The 22139-nt window shown below is 36.0% G+C and overlaps 1 protein-coding gene across 1 annotated transcript in view; it reads left to right on the top strand.

Moving 5' to 3' along the window:
- The window catches only part of Cadm2 (cell adhesion molecule 2), a 249178-nt gene that overhangs the window by 151678 nt on the left and 75361 nt on the right, over positions 1-22139 (top strand). The window contains exons 4-5 of the mRNA XM_055593354.1: positions 11148-11300; positions 13745-13882. Of these exons, the coding sequence (XP_055449329.1) occupies positions 11148-11300; positions 13745-13882 (291 nt within the window). The remainder of the gene's footprint in view (positions 1-11147; positions 11301-13744; positions 13883-22139) is intronic.

Genomic DNA, 22139 nt, shown 5'->3' with positions numbered 1-22139 from the left:
AAAAAAAAAAAAAAAAAAAAAAAAAAAAAAAAAAAAAAAAAAAAAACAACAACAGGAAAGGGAGCAGACTTGGGGAAAGTATAGGTGGTGGTGGAGGATGCCTGGTAGAAGTGGAGGGAAGGGGAAACTGTGGTAGTGATATATTGTGAGAGAAGAATATTTTTAATTATTTAATTACTTTTTATTAATTACATTTTATTCATTTTGGATCCCACCTGTAGCCCCCTCCCTCATTCCTTTCCAATTCCAACCCTCTTTCCTCCTCTCCTCTCATGTCCCTCCCCTAGTCCACTGATAGGGGAAGACCTCTTCCCATTCCATCTGATCCTAGTCTACCAGGTCTCATCAGGACTGCCTGCATTGTCTTCTTCTGTGGCCTGGTAAGGCTGCTCCCCTCTCAGGGGGAGCTTATCAAAGAGCCAGCCACTGAGTTCATGTCAGAGACAGTCCTTGTTCCCCTTATTAGGGAACCAACATGGATACTGAGCTGCCACGGGCTACATCTGAGCAGGGGTTTTAGTTTATATCCAGAAATGGTCCTTGGTTGGAGTATTTTTTTAATAAAAATGTAAAAATATAAAAGAATCATGACCATGCTATCTTTTAGTAGCCCTAATCTAGATGGTTGCGTTAACAGAACAAAAAAGATTAAGATTTGTGTATGCATAGTTCTTTTCCCACATGTCATCATGAGAGAAGTGGTAAAACAACCTTATTTATTTTCTTTTGGAAGAGTTACAATATCTGAATCCATGTATTTGAAAATTTCTAAATGTAGGTCAGAATAAAATAACAGGGCTTCATGCTCTCTTCTATTTTCAGTTAAATGAATAGAATTAAGTTTAGATATTTAAAGACATTTAAATATAGTCTAATAAAATTAAGCTTTAAGATGATGCATTCTTGTATTTTGTTTTATTTCTGCTGATTGTATTCACTATTATGTAAGTAAAAATAAAGATTTAAAACCTAAAACCAAAAAAGTGTCAAACTTTTTTTAAGTTTAGATTCATAAATTAAAAAATAGATTAAGATCTGAATTACTTAATGTAGTTTCCAGTGACTGTCACTTGCAAATGTGTCTTTCATCCCTGAGTATGTTTTTATTGCTATTTTATACTATGGGGTGATTTAGTCAATGACACTGCCATCTTATTTACTCATTTGTACTGTCACTTTTATGCAGTCACTTATTAAATAGAGAAAATGGGAATTATACTTAGTGAACTGTGTTAATCACTCGGGGCAGTTGGAGGTTTCTCCTACACAGCTAAGATGCTTGAAGTTTATCATGCCATAAAGCATTAGGAGATGCATGTAAGCATGCAAATAATGGACCAGGGAAGGCTGACCTTTCACCTCTCACTGCCATACTCTTGGAACCTGATAGAAGACCTGAATCTGCTTTGAAGTCAACAGGAAAGAAGGATTCATTAGAAAAGGACAATAATCAAATGGAAAACTATGTGTGAACTGAGAACATCAAAAAGATATTATGTATCTTTTCAAAAGGCACTTAAAACATGGACTTTTTAAGCTACTTTAAATAAGCATGGGAAAGCAGACAAAGAAAGTGAACACTGTTCATAGCTCTTGGACTGCATGCTCTATGACAAACAGCTTAAAGCTGACCTTGCAGAGTGAGATTATATGAGTGTGCTACAGCAGCTGTTGGTATTTACAATGTTATAAATTTGAGTGTGAAAGTAGAGGAGTTTCGTTAGGACTAGTCCTGAAGGCAAGGGGCAAAGGAGCAGGCTTTTAGCAACAGCAAGAAGGCTGAACAATAGAAAGTAGCATAGATTTTACAGTCATTCTTCAAACACACTACCTTTTTTCAACATAAGTTTATTTGTGTCTAGTATATTTTGTGTTTGGCAATATTTTGCTTTTTCAAATGTTTAATAATGAGAGATTATAAGTTCTGGAGTGTGACTGCCTCTGATTTCATACACCTGCAACAAGAAAGGCTAACGTTTAAAACTTCAGATCTACCCTGAAAACCTTCCTTCGAATAGCTACATACTTCCCAGATTTATTGCTGAGGCTCAGTTCACATTTCTACTCAAAACTTCATTTACTCTGGTTTCAGTAAGGATTCAGCACAGCCTAAAATGTCATATACCAAATAGTAGTTCTGAAGTAATGGTTGTTTTTACCAATTTTCCAGAAGATTGATTTAGATTGGTTTATGTTCTCTGGCTGCAAGAGAACAGAACAAAAAAGGAATCACTAGCTTGATCTTTCATCTGTGTACTTTAGACAAAACTCTGTGGTTGTGCTGCAAAAGAGAGAAACATTTTAATATAACAAACATGATTGTTGAGCTAAACAAAATAAAACAAAACAAAAACACCAATAAGACTATGAGTAAGTAGATTTTCTTCCTTACTTTACAATTATTTTTACTTCATTTATTCCTGAGATATAATGTGATTACATCATTTTCCCTTCTCTGTCCTCTCTCCAAATCTTTTCATATAATCCTCCTTACTCTCTTTCAAATTCACAGCATCTAAATCAATTGGCACTTTCTCAGAAAATTAAGAATAGTGCTACCTCAAGATCCAGCTATATACCACTCCTAGACATATATCCAAAATATGCTCAACTATACAATAAGGACATTTGCTCAATCATGTTCATAGCAGCTCTACTCGTAATAGCCAGAATCTGGAAACAATCCAGATATCCCTTAATGGAGGAATGGGTACAGAAATTGTGGAACATTTACACAAAGGAATACTCAGCAATTAAAAACAAGGAAATCATGAAATTTGCAGGCAAATGGTGGAAACTAGAAAAGCTCATCCTGAGTGAGGTATCCGAGAAGCAGAAAGACACACATGGTATATTCTCAGTTATAGGTGGATATTAGACATAAAATATAGGATAAACATATTAAAATCTGTACATCTAAAGAAGCTAAAAAAGAAGGAGGACCATGGGTAAAATGATAAATCCACATTCAGAAAGGCAAATGGGATAGACTTCGAAAGAGGGATAAAACAGGAACAGGACAGGAAGGAGCCTATCACAAAGGGCAATTCAAAAACCAGCAGGGTATTGAAGCAGGTGCTGAGACTCTTAGCCAAACTTTGGGCAGAGTGCAGGGAATCTTATGAAAGAAGGAGGAGATAGAAAGACTTGGAGGGGACAGGAGCTCTACAAGGAAAGCAACAGAACTAAAAAATATGGGCACAAGTGTCTTTACTGAGAATTATACTCCAACCAAGGACCATGTATGGAGATAACCTAGAACTCTTGCACAGAATTAGCCTATGGCAGCTCAGTCTCCAAGTGGATGTCCTATTAAGGAGAACAGGGACTGTCTCTGACATGAACAAAGTGGTTGCCTCTTTGATCACCTCCCCCTGATGGAGAAGCATCCTTGCCAGGTCACAGAGAAAGAAAATGCAAACAGTCCTGATGAGAACTGATAAGCTAGGGTCAGATGGAAGGGGAGGAAGTCCTCCTCTATCAGTGGACAGGGGGAGAGGCATGGAGGGAGAAGACGAAAGAGCAGTGGGATTGGAAGTGGACAAGGGAGAGGTCTAAAACTTGGATACAAAGTGAATAAAGTATAATTAATAAAAAAATAACAACAAAAAATTCATGGCATCTGTTTTTGTATTAATTACTGTTACATGCATATTTCAGATACGCGTATACATATATCATCCTAAATAAAACCTGCTAAAGCTACATAATGTTACTTGAATGTATGCTTTCAACATTGACCATTTGATATTAGATAATCAGTTGGTGTATTCTTACATAGAAAAACTATTTCTTTCACCCTCAGCATTTCTTGATCTCGTGTTCTTTCTATAGGATGAAGGCTTCTAAATTATAACCTTTAGCAACACTCTAAACTCCTCAAGCCCATATTCCCAACTCCTCTTTCACAAGTGGACCATTGGTGTCGTTGTTCAGCTGCTGTTTAGACAGTCGTGTAGGTGAGACTGTATGGGTGAGATTTGTCATATTACTAGGAGACAAAAGCTCATAGAAAACCCCTTGGTTTCCGGCTTTTGCAATGTCTCCTCCTTGCCCCCTTTCACAGTAATCCCTGAGCCCTAGTTGCAATAGTTGATTTGTATTCTACGGGAATGGCCTTCAATAGTCTGCATTTTGACAAGGTCAACAAAAATAGACAGGCTAAAGTGGATGGGGCAAAAGTTCATGAGACCTCCATTCTATACAAAGAATTACATGCAACTAAAGAATGCTGAGTGTGAGAAATAGCCTTACCCAGGGAAGAGCTCACCACTTGGTAATCCAAAACCAAATGGTCAGCCTTAAACACATACATAAAAAAATGACATCATACAACCTGAATTATTATGCAATTAGACAATCTCTGAATATTTGTATATTTAGGAATATATATGTTATATGTATATAGCAACAATTAATGAAAAGAAAAGGCCAGGACATTGAAAGACATGAAAGAAGGGTATATGGAAGCATTTTGAAGGGAGGATCTAGAAGGGAGGGGAAAATATATAATGGTATTATAATCTCAAAAAGTAAACTTTTTTAAAATGTACGTGATCACTTATATTAAGCATGACATTAAAGGAGAGAGAACTTAAAATATTTGCAAATTGAAGGATGTTTTTTCTTTGCTAGTTTTTGTATTTGTCTTTTTAAAATAGTGTTGGTTGTGGTGCTGGGGATTCAGCCTAGGCAGGACTTTATACTGAGATATCCAATGAGCTTTCTTCTTCTTGGTTGAACTAAATTCTTGGCAGAATAATGCAGATAATAAATTCAGTAGTATCACTGTTACATCAATTTGGTTCGAGATTAGTTAATATATAAATTGCTAAATATGCAAGTAACTTTCTTATCAATGGTGGGGTGGGGGGGATAGAATTCTCCAATTTTAGATATCTTAGGAATTTTATTTTACCAAGCATGAAACTTAAATATGCATTTGTGTAATTGATGAACCATTTAGACTAGTGGTATATTGGGGAAATAATTTTATCCGCAGTCAAGCACTATTTAATAGATTCTTACTTATTGGTCAGCGATTATTTGCAGCTAAGATTACATTCTTCAGAACTTGGAGCTCTGAACCATTTAATCACATTCCTAGAGGATGGCAGGCACCTAAAGATTGATGAGGCGTGACCTGAGCATGCTTTACTTAACCTATTAGCTCATTTTTAATCTCTGGAAAGAGTTTTTTTTTTTTCTTTTACTACAAATGCCTATTTCTACTTCTCACATAACTGTTCCTAAAGGACAATTTAAATATTTTCAAGCTAAATATTTGAGTTCTTTAAGAACATATATATATATATAGTGTTTTCAAAGGATTTTTTTAAAGACTGAATTTGCTTCAACCAATAACATTACAATTCTTTCATCACTTTGTATTTGAAACTTACTATCCACTAAGGGTAACTAATTATGATATCTGGTTACTTACCAGTGTTTGTAATCAGTTGGAAACTGTGGTAAACATGGCAATATTTTTAAAGATCACTTATTTGACATTATAAGCACTTCCCAGCAAACGATAACCTCGTTAAACATTTACTTAGCATGATGCTTCTAGCTCTTTATGCTCAACACTGTCTAAAGGGAAAATGGAAATTTTATTTTAGCTCTGGTCCCATGGGGATCCTGTGGAGAGATACTGAAGAGGACTTCACAGCTCAGTTCTTTTTCACTCTGTTCTTATCATATAGAGGCAGAGTTTAGTTCTCAGTGTCAATTCAATAGCCACTCACTGAATGCCTACTGCGCTGATAGCTCTGACTCGGGGTGCGGAGATAGTGAGACAAGCTTCCTGCTCACGGGGAAGCCATTCAGTTGGAGTGCATTCCTCTTTGGACTACTGTGGGCCTTTCTTTATTCTCCCACACTTGATATGCTGTTTGAAAAGTAAGTTGTAGATGACATCATAGAATTTATATACTTGAAAAGATAACACAGGGGAGGTAGGGTTTATAATGAAAATCTCATTAGTCAGCTTTATTGCTTAGCAAATTAAGCTCACAGAGAGATGTGCACAGAGAGATGGCGGTTCAACATTCCCAACCAGAGAGCCTGGGGGCTTGTCACATGTTCCAGGCCAGCCTGAACTGCAGAGTGAGACCCCATAAGAGTGGTGGGATGCTGTAGAAAGTAGCAGTCTTAGTTTTGAGTATTTGTACATTTTTCAGTGGATATATATCTATGCATGTCAGTTTTGAAGTCCTAAAACAGATTTCTTTTATTCTCTTCAGTCTCAGAGTCTCATTATTAGTTTCACTTAACACAAAATAGACAAACAGTATTGTTGAGAATTAATTGTTCAGGTTTATTGATAAATGACAAAATTGAAATTAAATTTCTATTGTTAATTTTTGGAGGTAAGTTGTCAGTCAAAGGTAGTAAAAATTTTGATTGGCCTGCTCGTTGATCACTTCCCCCTGAGGGGGGAGCAGTAGAGGACAATGCAGCCACTTTTGATGAGAACTGATAGACTAAGATCAGAAAGGAGAGGAGAACCTCCCCTATCAGTGGACTTGGGGAGTGGCATGCATGCAGAAAGGGGAGGGAGGGTGGGATCGGGAGGGGAGGAGGGAGGGGCTTATGGGGGGATACAAAATGAATAAAGTGTAATTAATAAAAAATTAAAAAAAATTTTGTACAGCAAATAGTGTCAAAGTATTGGAATGCTAAGCCTACTCAGTAAATGAACTGATTAAAGCATTGTATAAATTAAAATATTCACTTTATCACCAAGATTCAAAACCCAAAATATTTTCAAATTGTCACTGAAAAACTTATATTAAAGCAATTTAAATACTACCTGAAACATTTGATTCCACATGAAATGCAAGACATGAAGACCAGTTATCATCCTCTATAAGTAAGTGCCAATTCAGGGTCCAGCTAGGTGTTTCCCAGTAGTTCGGGGTTTAAGCCAAGCACATGGTTAAACTATGCAGATTTATATATGTATGCATGGAACAATTTAGTGTTACCAAGTTCTTCCCAATATTTTTAAACTTTAGAAGTTTAATTTTAATGTATATTGGACTGGATTGTTGATTTTTCTTCTTTCATATTCCTCAGTGTCTTTATTCTGTATATTTATGCTTTTTGCCCATTTGAGAAACATTTGTTATCTTTTTCACTAGTTTTGCTTTTTTTTTTCTGCTTGACTAATCTCTTTAAATTTTTTTTTAAATTTTTATTATTAGTTACATTTTATTAACTCTGTATCCCAGCTGTATCCCCCTCCCTCATTTGCTCCCAATCCCACCCTCCCTCCCTCATCTCCTTCCTGCCCCTTTCCAAGTCACTGATTGGGAAGAACCTCCTCCCCTTTCATCTGACTCTGATTTATCAGGTATCTTCAGGACTGGCTGCAAAGTCCTCCTCTGTGGCCTAGCAGGAATGCTCCTCCCTTGAGGGGTGGGGAGGTCAAAGAGCCTGCCATTGAGTTTCTGTCAGAAATAGTCCCTGTTCCCCTTACTATGGGAAACCAATTGGTTACTGAGCTACCACGGGCTACATCCGAGCAGAGGTTCTAGGTTATATCCATACATGGTCCTTGGTGGAGTGTCAGTCTCAGAAAAGACCCCTGTGCCCAGATATATTTGGTCCTTTTGGAGCGCTTATCCTTTCCACGTCATACTAACTCCCCTTCTGCCGAAGGTTTGGTTATGAGTGTTAGTATCTTCTTTGATACAGTGTTAGGTAGAGTCTTTCAGATGCCTTCTGCAGTAGGCTACTGTCCTATTATTTGTTTTCTCCTATGTCCAATACCCATCCCATTTGTCTTTCTAAGTGAGGATTGATCATCTTACCCTGGGTCCTCTTTCTTGTTTATCTTCTTTAGGTGTATAGATTTCAGTATGTCTATCCTATCTTATAGGTCTATATAAGTGAGTTTCACCAGTTTTTCAATCTTGTTTTCTTTCTTCTCTCCAGAGAGCATAATGGCACCTATATTTGACGTATCACAGGGTCACTAAGCTGTTCTGTTTATTCCTTTCCAGTGAGCTCCCCATCTTGTTTTCTTATTACATGCATTTCACTAACCTATTCATTTCTGCCCTCCTTATTGTCTCCTCTCTACTTCCTCCTTCCCTCCCTCCCTCTTTCATGGTTTCCTTTTAAGTTTTGAACATACAAACACCCATGTAAATGCACTACATTTATAATTTTATAGATTGTGCCTTTTAGAGAAAACATAAAGACTGTCTATCTTAATGTGGCTTTTTCTAGAGTATAATGATTTGTAATTGTGCTCATGTTCTTGAAAATGTTATAATTTCATTTATTTTTATGGCTACATAAAATTAGATTGTATATATGTACTATGTTTTCTTGTATGCAGTCATGTGTTGCTGGACATAAAGGCTGGTTTCAATTTCTAGCTATTATGATTTTTTTTAATAACCCCATTTTCTTACTCACTTTTCTATTTTCTTACTTGTTCTATCATAATTAGTAACTGCTTTTTGAGGTGTTTTTAGAGTCATGATGGCCATTTCAAAGTCCTTGTCAGAAACTTCTAGTATCTGATTCTTCTCAGTGTTGGCTCCTTGGTTATTCTCCTAATCAACAAGGATGATGTTGCTAGTACTTGCTATGGCCAGTGTCTTAGTTTCTTACTTTCTTAAAAAAAAAAAAAAACACCCAACAAAAGCAACTTGTGGAAAGAAGTGTTTGACTTTCAACTCCAGGGAATATTCACTCACAGCAGGTGAACAATGGCAGCAGAAATAAAAGACAACAGGCACATTGAATCACAGTAAGTCAGATAAATTGTCAGCTGCCTTTCTCCTTTTTATTCAGCACAGAACATCAGCCCAAGGGATGGTGTCACCCACAGTAGATGTGGGTCTTCCAATATCAACTATCCATCATAGTCATGTGCTGAGATTTCTCTCCCAGGTGATTCTAAATCCTGTCGAGGTTTTAATCAGAAAGCATAGCAGTAAGTGACTACTTAATGAATTTTACCCTCGAATGTTTGTTTGCTACATCAAGGCTGAATGCCATTAGAACAGATAGCACTTATAGGTACATTCAGCATGTTTTTAAGATCCTGGTTTGTGTTTATATATTCTGTATATGTCTCACTGGAGTCCAGTATTGTGAGAATTTGTTGTATTTTCTAGTCCAACTGACTTATTTAGTTACACATGAGTTGACACTGATTTCTACCTTAGACTTGTTACTGTAGAGAGCAGATATACCCTTGTCAAGACTGCCTGGTGGTGAAGGTGGTTCAAGGGATAGCAGCTTTGTACTGATGATATTCCTTTGTCTCTAATGGAAATAAGTGAAAAAGCACAGTGGAAATGTAGATGCTTTACGGTTCTGGTTGTCAGTGAGAAAACTCATAGCTATATCTTGCTTAATTCTAGATGTTTTTGCTAATCTTTTAAAAAATAATTTACTATTTATTTTTATTTTATGTGCATTGGCATTTCGCCTGCATGTATGTCTTTGTGAAGGCATCAGGTCTCTTGAAACTAGACTTACAGGCAGGTGTGAGCTGTTATGTGGGTGCTGGGAACTGAATCCATGTTCTCTGGAAGAGCAGTCAAGTGTTTTTAACCGTTGAGCCATCTCTCCCGCACCCTTTATTTATTGCTATTTTCTTTTATTTTTTTAATTCTTTATTAATTATACTTTATTCACTTTGTATCCCCCCTGTGGTTCCCACTCTCCTCCTGTACCAGTCCCTCCTTTCCTCCCTTCTCTGCACGCATGCCCCTCCCCAAGTCCACTGATAGGGGAGGACTTCTTTCCTTCTGATCCTAGTCAATTAGGTCTCATCAGGAGTGGCTGCATTGTCTTCCTCTCTGGCCTAATAAGGCTGCTCCCCCCTCAGGGGGAGGTGATTAAAGAGCAAGCCAATCAGTTCATGTCAGAGATAGTCCCTGTTCCCATTACTATGGAACCCACTTGGACACTGTACTGCCATGGGCTACAATTGTGCAGGGGTCCTAGGTTATCTTCATGCATGGTCCTTGGTTGGAGTATGAGTCTCAGGAAAGACCCCTGTGCTCAGACTTTTTGGTTCTGTTGCTTTCCTTGTGGAGTTCCTGTCCTCTCCAGATCTTACTGTTTCCCACTTCTTTCATAAGATTCCCTGCACTCTGCCCATGGTGTGGCCATAAGTCTCAGCATCTGCTTTGATAGTCTGCAGGGCAGAGCTTTTCAGAGGTCCTCTGTGTCAGGCTCCTGACTTGTTCCCTCTTTTCTCCTTCTTCTGATGTCCATACTCTTTGTCTTTCTGGATAAGGATTGAGCATTCTTAATGAAGTACATAACACATTTTCATTTTTCCTTCCCAATTGAGTGAAAAGGTACAAAATTTTGTAAGATTCCAGTAGATTCTCTAAAAGGAGATGTAGTTGAAAAGTAATTTTCAAATTTCTTTATATTTAAATTATTATTATTTATTACAATTTATTCACTTTGTATACTGGCTGCGGTCCCACCCTTGTCTCCTCCTAATCACACCCCCTTCCCTCTTCTCCCCCTATGCCCCTCCTCCAGTTCATACAGAGGATGACAATGCAGCTAGTCCTGATGAGACTAGATAGGATAGGGTCAGATAGAAGGAGTGGGGTAGTGATTTTTACCCTGAGAGTATATTATCATAATACAATACCCAATCAGTGCAAATGTATGCAATAGGTAAGTAACAGGTACTTTTCAACTGTCAGCTCTGAGATAAATAATGTTTAACAAGTGTTTCTATGACAGTAACTTTTTTAATACACAGAAATTGTTTGTTGGTATCTTAGAGGAGTGTTAGCAATTTCATTCCCCAGATGTATCTGTCTATCATTTTCAAAATATTTATGCCACTGGCATTCATTCTATAAAATTGCTGTGAATGGAAACCATTTTAATCACCATCAACTTCTTCCTCATTCAAAATATTATACTGGATTTGACTATGTAATTAAATGGTTATTCAATGATTAAGGAGCTCCAAATTGTTCTTTGTTTTTAAAAATATGTATTTAAAATATCGGTTAATGTGTCTCAGGAACTAAAAGTTCAACAGATGGTTAAATAAAATAGCCATTGTATTGTGTTCTAAATCTATCTTTTAAATACACTTACTGTATCTGATGTTATTTATAATTTCAGTATTCCTCTCTTTTCAGCTTTAAGAGACAATCGGATTGAGCTGGTTCGCGCTTCTTGGCATGAATTGAGCATCAGTGTCAGTGATGTGTCTCTCTCTGATGAAGGACAGTACACTTGCTCCTTATTTACAATGCCTGTCAAAACTTCCAAGGCCTATCTCACTGTTCTGGGTAAGTGCTAGAGAGCCACACCATGTAATCACATCCTCAGAGCATTGTGCACTGCTACAGCACGGTTCAGTCATAACATATTTATCGAACATCAAATCAATAGACATAATGTAATTCATTGCTGCCCCAAAGAAAAAGACACTTAGGAATCACTTAGTTGCTTTAATTTTAGAAAAGGGCAAAGGGAGAAACAAAGGTTAAAGGGAATGGCAGAAAGCATGAAGATATTTCGTTTCTTAGGTAGTAACTTGTTTTTCTTCCATGTGATTTTATATCAAAATCATGCATATGCAGTGTGATCTGGAGCTGTTTAAAAAGTGATAGAGAACTGATCACGAAAGTCTAACTTCTGTGCAAAGTATGTTCTTTATCTTATTGTCTAAGTCACCTGATAGGGGCTTGCCCTAATAACCCATGCCTTTCAAAAAGGGCCTCTTTGTGTACTCTAAATGCATCTAAATGGCCTTGACATTTCCATGTGTCTCTATTTAAAAAAAAAGAAAAAATGTGTATTTTTTTTAGATTCGTAAATGAAGAGCGTAATGTCACTTGTGCATGCAGCTTGTAGCTTCCTTGTGCTTTTATTCTCTAAGTATCAGGCCATTTTTTCAAAGGTTAAAGTGACATGAAAAAGCAATGCATTCATAGAGATTCAGAGGAAATAAAGCTGCAGCTCAGAGCTCATCGACTCCACTGTGCCCCAGTCAGCTGAAATTGCCGCAGTTCACTGAAACGCACCTGTGTACTGAACAAGTTTGAGAAATTTAAAGATTGATTTTTTTTCTTTTTGCCCCTAGCTTGCCTTCCTTTTTAGATAGATAAAGGCACAGCATTGCATTTAAAATAGCCAATGCATAACGTCCTTTTGGGTAGGAATATTAAAGTTAATCCAGCTAGCGAATTGGTTCTGTGCTTTGGATGTGAAATACGTTTCATTGCAAGTCCCACTGGAACTATTTCATAAAAATCTTCACAAGTTTGCTGTTAAGGACAAGATACATCCACTACGGTGGAAACTTTCAAGATAACAATTGCCTAAGGTTAATACATTGTTCTGTAGAGCCAACTCAAGACTCAAAAAATAAATGACTGCAGAGTGCAGTTTATTAAACAGCAGTATGACATTGATTTTTTTTAAAGGGTATAAAGGTGAGTACACACAGACCAAGTAGCTAGTTTAAAAAAGCCAGTTTATCTCTCTTTTATTTTTGTTGTCATTTTACTTTGTGGTTTTTTTTTTTTTTCATACTGAAGCTTTGTAATATTCTTGCTTTTTAATATTCTCAGAAATTAGGTTAAGGTAGTACATACAATAATGACATCTCCACATCACATTTGTTATGGAATAACATTGCATGATATTTTAGCAATGCTCCAAGGACATAATTGAATAATACAGCATAGGAATTGTGAGATATTCAGGCCATGGAGGCGGCCCCGCAGGTAAAAGCACATCTTGAAGAAGCTGTATTACCCGAGTTCAGATATTTGGGACTCACATAGAAACCTAGCATTGTAGTGTGAGTCCGTATCCATAGCTGCATTCCAGCAGCTAAATAGGAGGCAGTGATGGAGAATTCTTAGGAAGCACATGGAACAGCTTTCCTGGAAAAGCCATCACAGTGGTTAAGACCAGGAATGAACCTGCCTCAGACAAAACATAGGGTGAGGACCAGTCCATGAGTTTTCCTGTGACTTCCACATGCCAACCATGGCCTTAGTGTAACCTCTCACATGAACATGTACACATTCCTTCATACATGCACACACACACACACACACACACACACATAATAAAATCTATTTTAAACATATGATATTCTGTTTTTGGATTACTCACATCTATTTTTAGAGTATCAATTATTTACCTAAGGTGATTTGAAATAGAGAAAAATGAGAAAAAATAAAAGTGATTAGAGTAGTAGGTAGATATCATGATTCTCCAAACACAATTGAATTTCTAGTGAAAATATTGAGATGAATTCTATATTTTAACTTTAAAGAATCAATAGTCACTCTTGATGTAAATGTACATGAATCCCTATTCAAAAACTAATTTTCTTGAATAAATTACAGGGCATATAATAATATCTTTTGAGGTTTAAGAATTATAAAATCAAGAGTGTAAGGTTCTAGTTTAGTTAAATTATAATGCTGACAAAGGAGAAAAATGTTTTATGATCTTTTTTTTCCAATATAGTCTACTTCCTTAGATTTCCACACAGGCATTTGAATGGCTGTATGTTAAAGCTTACAAAGACATTTTGAAGGTGAAATTTTATAATTTTTATTTAAAAACCACTTTCAAGTGAATATACTTTAAACTTCTGTCTGGATGGTGTATATACATATTTAGCATATCTGTAAAGGTGTATTTTATCACACAGTAGTTTAGGCCATCACTGGAGACTGATCCTCACTGTCCTTATTTGACTGAATTTCAGGTGTTCCAGAGAAGCCTCAGATTAGTGGATTTTCATCACCAGTCATGGAAGGAGACCTGATGCAGCTGACCTGTAAGACATCTGGCAGTAAACCTGCAGCTGATATAAGATGGTTCAAAAATGACAAAGAAATTAAAGGTAAGGCATGGGGAAGTCCTCAAGTCAGCATTAACCCACATAACCTGTTATGCCTCATTAAAACAGAGAGTTTCTGTATTTTTCAGACCACACCATTACTTACTATTAAACACAGTTTTAATGAGCTTTGCTAATTTCTTGTTGTGTAATGTCATGAAGTGTGTTCAGATCATGACTGTGGAGCTGCAAGATGGCTCAGGAAGTGGAATGGCCTGATGCTAAGTCTGCTGACTTGAATTTCATGGGAGTCTCATGATGGAATGAGAGATCCCGCTCCTGCAAGCAGTCCTCTGAACTCTAAACACTCACATGCATGCTTCACTTTGAAACACACACAACATAAACAAATAAAAAGCTTTAATATAATCACTGTGTACTTCATTTTCTGCTCATAAAAAACAAGTCTGATACAAATATATACTTCATAGAAGACCAGAAAATAAGTTAATACAAGAAAAAACCACATAAATTAATACTTGAAAATTTAGAGCAGTAAGCACACCATTATTCAAACTCCATAGATATAATGTATATTATAGTCAAGAAGATGTCATGAGTTATATTTTCATTTTTTTAGGCTTCTGGAATTATAAAGTTTTGAAAGGAAAACCTAAATATTATACTTGATTTCTAGTGATTCTACTAATGTAAAAGATTTGTTGTGTTTCGGTAAAAATTTATAATAACTTAGAAGTTTTGTGCAGATTCCAGCCTTTCCTGACACACATAAAACACAGAGTCTGAGGTTTTTAAAGAAGAGAAGTTTTCACTAGTAAATGGCTAGTATACAAATGAATGAAATCATTCATACAGAGATGATTAGGGTCTTTAACCCCATATGAAGATGTTGGGTCTGATATCACATACACATTAGGAATAGTGTGACATTTGTTTGTGGTGATTATTCAAACAAGTTACCTGTTATATGGTAATGGTATGATTCTTGGCCCAGTCTTCTATAAGACATGCTACGCCAACCATTCTGATTACAGTTACATGAAGTTCTTACATTGTATCCAGTTATTTGATTCTGAGTCATGAAAACACAGTCCCAGCATGAGTTTGCTTATCACACCAAGATTATAATCTGTAAAATTATTTTTATCTGTTTTTTACCTTACTTTCTCTTATATATTCTCATAATAGTATCTTCTCAATAATTTTAATCTTAATAACCATCTTTGCCTACTTACTAAATATATTTTAGTCTATATATGCTAAGAGAAATGTAAAATACAAGATGGAAACTGAACACTTTATCATTCTAAAGTCAACATTCAGATTTCTATGTGCCCTGAATCATGTATTTAGCAGGCTCAATGACAGCCATCCTAATAGTGACTCTAGGATATATTTGGTATATTTTTCTGGACCTAGTCAGACCTTTCCTAAGCTAATCCTCTTCTGTGTCCCTGGTTATCTGACTCTGGCAAGCATTTGTTCCAGACAGTTTAATATTAGGCCCTTCTAGTGGAAAATATAATGCAAGGATATATATAATTCCTGCCCTAGCTTACAAGAGTGCTCTGGGCAGCAAATTCTGAAGCTTCTCAATAGTCTTTTTCTGTGACAGAGTCGTTTTAGGATTGAAACATTTCTTAAACATTATGTCAATGATTTTAAAACACTACTTATGTTTATGTCCATATCTATTTCCATGTGCATATGTAGGTGTCTGTATGTGTCAAGTAAGAGGCACACATTTTAGGATGCCTGTGAAGACCAGAGAGGGGTGCCAGAATTGCTGGTAATTGTAACTACCTGCTGTCTATAATTGCAATTGAAGCTAGGTCCTCTGAAAGAAGAGAAGGTGCTCATGAAGCCTGAGCTGATTATTTTGTAGCTGGTATCCCTTCTCTGTGACATAGCGAACCAGTTCATTGAATGCAAGTTTGCGTTATTTTCTTGATGTTCCAACGGCCATTTTTTTTCCTATCTCCCCAGGGTAGTTAAAGAGGTAACATATTAGATAGTTCATTAATGTTGATTGACTGTACTTAATATTGTAACTTCATCAAAACCTGCAATATAATGAATTTTATACAATAGATTATTTCTAAACAAATCTGGCTTCTGCTTCAGATAACAAATAAAACTGAATATATGTGAAGGGAGGTGGCATTCTTATGTTTAGCTGTAAAGCGGTGAAAAGAATGGCTCCATAAAACACTGAACATTAATGACATCTGGATCAAGATCTGAACAAACACTATGACAAAGAAATATACAGACTCAGCATATGATTCTGCTCCCTATTCTGAAGCTATGAAGCCTCCTTTTCTTCTCCTCTCCAATGCATTAGTTTATAGAAACGTTATGGCCCCCACCCTTTAATTCATCTTTATGCCATTTTTGTTTGTTTATAACTCTTCTGCATGTGTGGGTAGTTTGTCTCCCCAATCAGATGGTGAGCCTCCTGAGTGGTGTAAACTTTACTTTATGTGTACATGTAAATAAGATTAGTGTAGTAGTCTACACAGAATGAACATTCATTTTGCTTGATGTTCTGTGCATTTGCTATGTGCTATTTTACAGAATTGCTATTTTAGCCAATACCACACAGGACAAGGAATGCTCGATCATCACCTTGCACTACCTTGTCTTTCTAGAGATTTTATATATATATATATATATATATATATATATATATATATAAATGTATATATATATATACATGTATATATATATATATATATGACTTCTATTACTGTTTAGCAGAATTTATTTGCAACTTTGAGCACAGATAACCCTTAGTGTAACATAGAAGGGAAAGTGAGGTTACTAGAATCCAATTCAGGTCAATAGGAATTTTCCAGTGTATCAAGGCATGGAAGAGAAGTGGCAAATAAAGGATCCAAGACCCATGACCTGGAGATGCTTAAGGTGACAACAGTAATTAAAATAATTATTAATAGAATTATATTCTATAGAGAGAAATTTGTACAAAAATAGTTATCATTAGAATAATCTGTCATGTGCAATTTGTGTGTGTGTGTTCCTGGGTGAATTTTTTTCTTTCTAGAAAGCATTACTTGATCACATTTATCTGTAGAGGACTGCATTCATTTACAGGCTGACATAAATATCAATTATCTGTGCAGAAGTCCTTCTTTTCTGAGATTTTTGTCTTCTCATCTGCTAAACTAGCAGTATCTCTCATTGATACTGCTGCTTCAGGTAATGTACCAAGATGGATGTGTAGAAACTGCTGCCAGGCACAAAGAAGCACAAAGAATATTTTATGTATTTAGCATTTGCTATTACTTCTTTCTCCAACAAATAATGATTGTTGAGGTGTGTGACTATATCAATTAAAATTATAAATAAAACAGAAAAGGCAGTGGTATACTAATATAGTCACAAAGGAGAGATGATTGTATAAACATGGGGTCTTCTAGGCACAAATACATGAATTAGCTGCAGTGTTTGTGCAAGGGAAGCAGAGTCCTGCTTTATGGAAAAGCAAGACCCCTCACGTGCTCATTCATAAACCACATTTGGTAAATTATATATATAATTTATTATATATTGAATATAGGTCTTAATAAATACATCATTTGCCTTGGGGCTAGAAGTAAGTTGCAGGAAATTCTACAGAAAGGAATTTTATTTATTTCTGTAGTAAAGGCAAGTCATTTGAATAATGGTGAATTTTTATATGTGGTATGGTTAGGAAAGGCAAGCAAGGATACAGAGTTCAAATCTGCTGTGGAAAACAGATCTGCTGTAGAAAACAGTCTATTCTGGACTAATGAGCTAGGAATGTATTATCCAAGCAATAGGGAGACTTGTTTTTTTCTCTAAAAGCTTTCAAGGATAGAATGAAACTATCAAAATTCCAGCTAATTCTGCGTTCCCTGTCCCTCCATGCACTGACTCAGACATCCTTTTGGTGCCTCTGGGAAGCTCTACATCCTAACCACAGGTGTTTCACTGCAGCCTTTAATCTTCTGGGAAGTAAGGAAGTCTGAGTCTCTGCCATTTACTGTGAAAAAGGATGTGCATTGCCTTCCTAAATCATTCAACACCCTGAGAGCTGGCAGCTGCATTAAAGTTTTCATTCTATTTATACGCTTGGTAATTTGCAGTTTGAGCATTTCTTATTACCAAATCTTAAAATTTTCCTGTCTAGATAACTAGCTTTTACTTTAACATATTAAGCAAAATTTGTGATAACCCTCAAGGACCCAGCATCCTTATGTAACCCCCTCACCTCACGTGTAGGGGGAGGATCCTGGATATGAAGTGGGGTTTCTGCTTGATTATTTTACCTCATATGGTAAAAGGAGTTTTGCATACATAACCATAGATACCTTTTGCGATCATGGAAGGGAAATTATCAAAAGTCCATCCGGTATAATAAATTAAGGTCTTTAACAGTAAAAGAGTCAGAAAGGCTCTCTCCTATGTAACTTGAGAAAAATCAATAGCTGTTTAAACAGGTTATAGGAGACTTGTGCCAGAGAAGCTTTAGTAAATTCTGGGAGCATAGATAAATCTCTTCAGCAGCAAGAGAACTGAAATCTTAGAATCAGAAAAACCAACTGCTAAACACCAGTGAATTTGAAGAGGCCTGCAAGGTTTACATGGGAACTTTTAATCTTCAATGGAGACCTCTATTTAGTAATGGGAAGATAGCATAACCCACAAGATAGCAAATGTGTTTTGTTTTTATTCACTAAGTTGGTGGTAATTTATTGCACTGCAGAGGAGGAAAAGATCTATAGAAGAATGACTTTGCTTTTTCACGAACCTGGAAGTTAGGGTGTTCTGAGAGTTAGCACTAGAATTTGGAGTTTGGAGCAGGAATATGAATGCTAGAAGAGTGGGAGATAGTTCAAGTATGAACTGACAATGTCCTAGAGAGATAATAATGTAAAAATTTTTCATAGTGATAGATTCAGAAGACAAGACACTTCAAAGGATCCTAAATAGAGGAAAACTGATGATCAAAAGTTATAAACTTGAGGTTCCTGAATTTTTGGACAATAAGCATTTGCCCCTAAAATAAGACCAGAATTAGAAATTAGTTCCATAATTAGTCACATTTATTTAATTTATTTTTTATTAATTAAAATTTATTCAATTTGTATCTCAGCTGAGGCCCCCTCCTTTGATCCCTCCCAAGCCTACCGTCCCTCCCTCTTCTCCCTGCCCCTCCCCCAGTCCCCTAATAGGGGAGGTCCTCCTCCCCTTCCATCTGACCCTAGACTATCAGGTCTCTTCATGACTGGCTTCATTGGTTCTATTTATTTTAAATCTGAGGTTAAATTAATTGAAATGCATGCCCATCAGAGCTTGGCCTTGTGGGGTGTTCTTGAACTTTACCTGTGCCTAAACGCATTCATTATGGTACAACTATCACTGCATGCCTTTCAGCTATTAGCCCAAGGAGTTTAAAGAAATATTAGCTGTCATATTATCTTGTAAAACAGACAAATCAAGGATACTGGTGCAGTTTCAAGTTTCAAGTTGGCTAAATACATCCTAATTTTACTCTATACTTCTTAGTTGTCATTGGTTAGAAAAGTAACAGTGGACCTCTCTAAAGGTGTCTATTTGAACGTTCAGTTTAACATAGAGTGATTATTTTATGGTTTTTGTTGTTTTAACTCTCCAACATTGATTGCCTCAGGACAGATATACTAAACCTAAATCTTGCTATTCTTCAAATATCATTGATTATTTTTATGATTTTAAATTACATTTACCAAATCCATAGGCTAGGACTAAATAAAAACAATGTCTTAGCAGGTATTTAAGAAAGCTAAGGGGGTATCCCTAAATCCTTCAGTTAGAAGGTGTCCCTGCTCTTCTTTAACCTTTAAAATCTGCTCTTAAAGAGCTATTATCTAAAATTAAATCACAGTGCACTTCAGTATTTTAATGTTTCTAGGATCTATGCTTTAACCTACATCTTAGCAATTTCTTTGATCATATAATTACTTCCCTTTCCTCCTTATTTCTTCATTAAACACATGGACAACTTTCACAAATGGTGGATTATGCATTAATATTCACATTGATTTTGCAAACTGGTTATCATATAATGAGTCATTTAAATATTGGTTACCTAAAAACCTGAATAAAATATTAAGCTGTTGAGCCAGGAATTGTGGTTTTATAAAGAAAAGAAAAGAAAAGAAAATGAGAATGAAATGAATCTGTACTCACTTTGATTGACCATTTATACCTATTATGATGAAATATCTTTTATTTAATTTCAGCTAATTTTGAAGACTAAACATTCTGCCAGTAACAGAAATTTAGTGTTAGACATAATTATCCATTGTGAGGGTTCAAAGTTCCAGCATATCTTTAATAATATGGAAAGAGAAATTTCCTTTTATATATTATTTCTTCTATTTTTTGAGATTATTATTACTACATCCTTTTCCCCTTTCCTTTTCTTCCTTCAAAACCAACCATATAATTCTCCTTGCTCTCTTTCATATTCCTTGCTTCTTTTTTCATTAATTGTTGCTACATTGTTACACACACACACACACACACACACACACACACATATATATATATATATACATTTCTAAATACATAGATAAAATGACACAGTCTGTTTAATGTTATTTGTCTCTCAAAAATACATTGTTGTCATCATACTCAAGAAGAAATAGTATGTCTCCTATTCCTGGCACTATTGGCCTTCTGGGATATGAAGATACTTCCAATTGGCATTGTAGCCAAGATAGTTTTGATTGTTGGTGCCTCAGGGCCAACACAGTAGAGTCAGGGGACCATGGACAGAATCCTTTGAAACCACCAGCTGGACAAAACCTCCATCCCTGAAGGTCTTTCTACTAGTTATTTTCTTATTATCATACAAGCCCAATTACATAGTATCTTGAGTAGTACGGTGGTGACCTCAATGCTGTTGGCTCTATCCTTTCCCATTCTTAAGTTGGGGATGGGATGAAGGCAAAGTGACAACAGATTCTACCAGTTCTTTCTAAGTTTTCATAGATTTCTTCAAACATTGCTTTTAGTAATTTAGTTTATGACAATAGCAAAATTTATAGAATTTAAGTGTGTATAAGTTCGTGTGCAAATGTGAATAATTTATACTAGCAATGTTTGTTGTTTTGGAGAGAAGGTCTGTCATTCTGAAAATCATTTTTAATAAGGTTTTTAAGTTATATATTTTTGCAGTGTCACCTCATGATTTTTTATTAATTATTCTATTGTAAATATATTTATCTCTTTTTGCTAACTTATTCATTTCTAATATTTTGCTATTTTATAGAAAGAGCATATATTTCCCTTGATGATACTTTAATAGTTTAAATTATTTTTGCCTCAATAATGGTTGAAACTATTTCACAATTTTTTCTTGTAATAATAGGTAATTTTTATATAGTACCTTCTCACAAATTTTGTTGAGATAAAATAGTGTGCTACATTTACAGATGAAATAATTAAATGAACTTCAAAAATGATATATTTTTAGTTTACACTTGTATTCTTATTTTTCCTCAATTATATTGCCAATTTCATTTATCCCTTTTAAATTTTTTATTTTAATTATCATTTATTACATTTTATACACATTGTATCCTTGTTCTTCTATGTCCCTCCTCTAGTCCACTGATAGGGGAGGACCTCTTCCCCTTCTATCTGACCCTAGCCTATCAGGTCTCATCAGGACTGGCTGCATTTTAGCCTGCAAGGCTGCACCCACCAGGGAGAGGTGATCAGAGACACTGCCATGGAGTTTATGACAGAGGCAGCCCCTGCTCCCATTACTAGGAAACCCACTTAGAGATTGAGTCTGTGGGCTACATCTTAGCAGGGGTTTTAGGTCCTCTCCATGCATTGTCCTTGCTTGGGGTATCAGTGGATACAGAAATGGGGTACATTTAGACAGTGGATACTACTCATTTCTCCCTTTTTAACAGTTAGATATATTAGACGTCTCACTTACCCAATGAGGGTATGGAACATTTATATTAGATGATATAAATGGACAGTAAAAAGAATATAGGAGCAAAAGAGATAACTCAGTGAATAATAAAGTGATTGCTATACAAATGTAAAGGGTAGATCTCAGTATCCTGGAGTAAAATAGGAGGTGAAGTCACAAAAATCCCCTAAAAGTCACTGGGAAGCTAGCGTGGCATTCCAGCAGCAAACAGGTGAAAAATAGGACTATTATCTAAACATTTCCTCACCTGGCACACACCCATGATCACATAACACACACACACACACACACACACACACACACACACACACACACACA

This window comes from Psammomys obesus, unplaced genomic scaffold (assembly GCF_907164565.1).
Source record: "Psammomys obesus unplaced genomic scaffold, mPsaObe1.curated_primary_1811, whole genome shotgun sequence".
In the NCBI taxonomy this organism is placed as follows: domain Eukaryota; kingdom Metazoa; phylum Chordata; class Mammalia; order Rodentia; family Muridae; genus Psammomys; species Psammomys obesus.
Note: the sequence above shows the minus strand (reverse complement) of the source record. Positions and strands in the feature narration are given on the sequence as shown.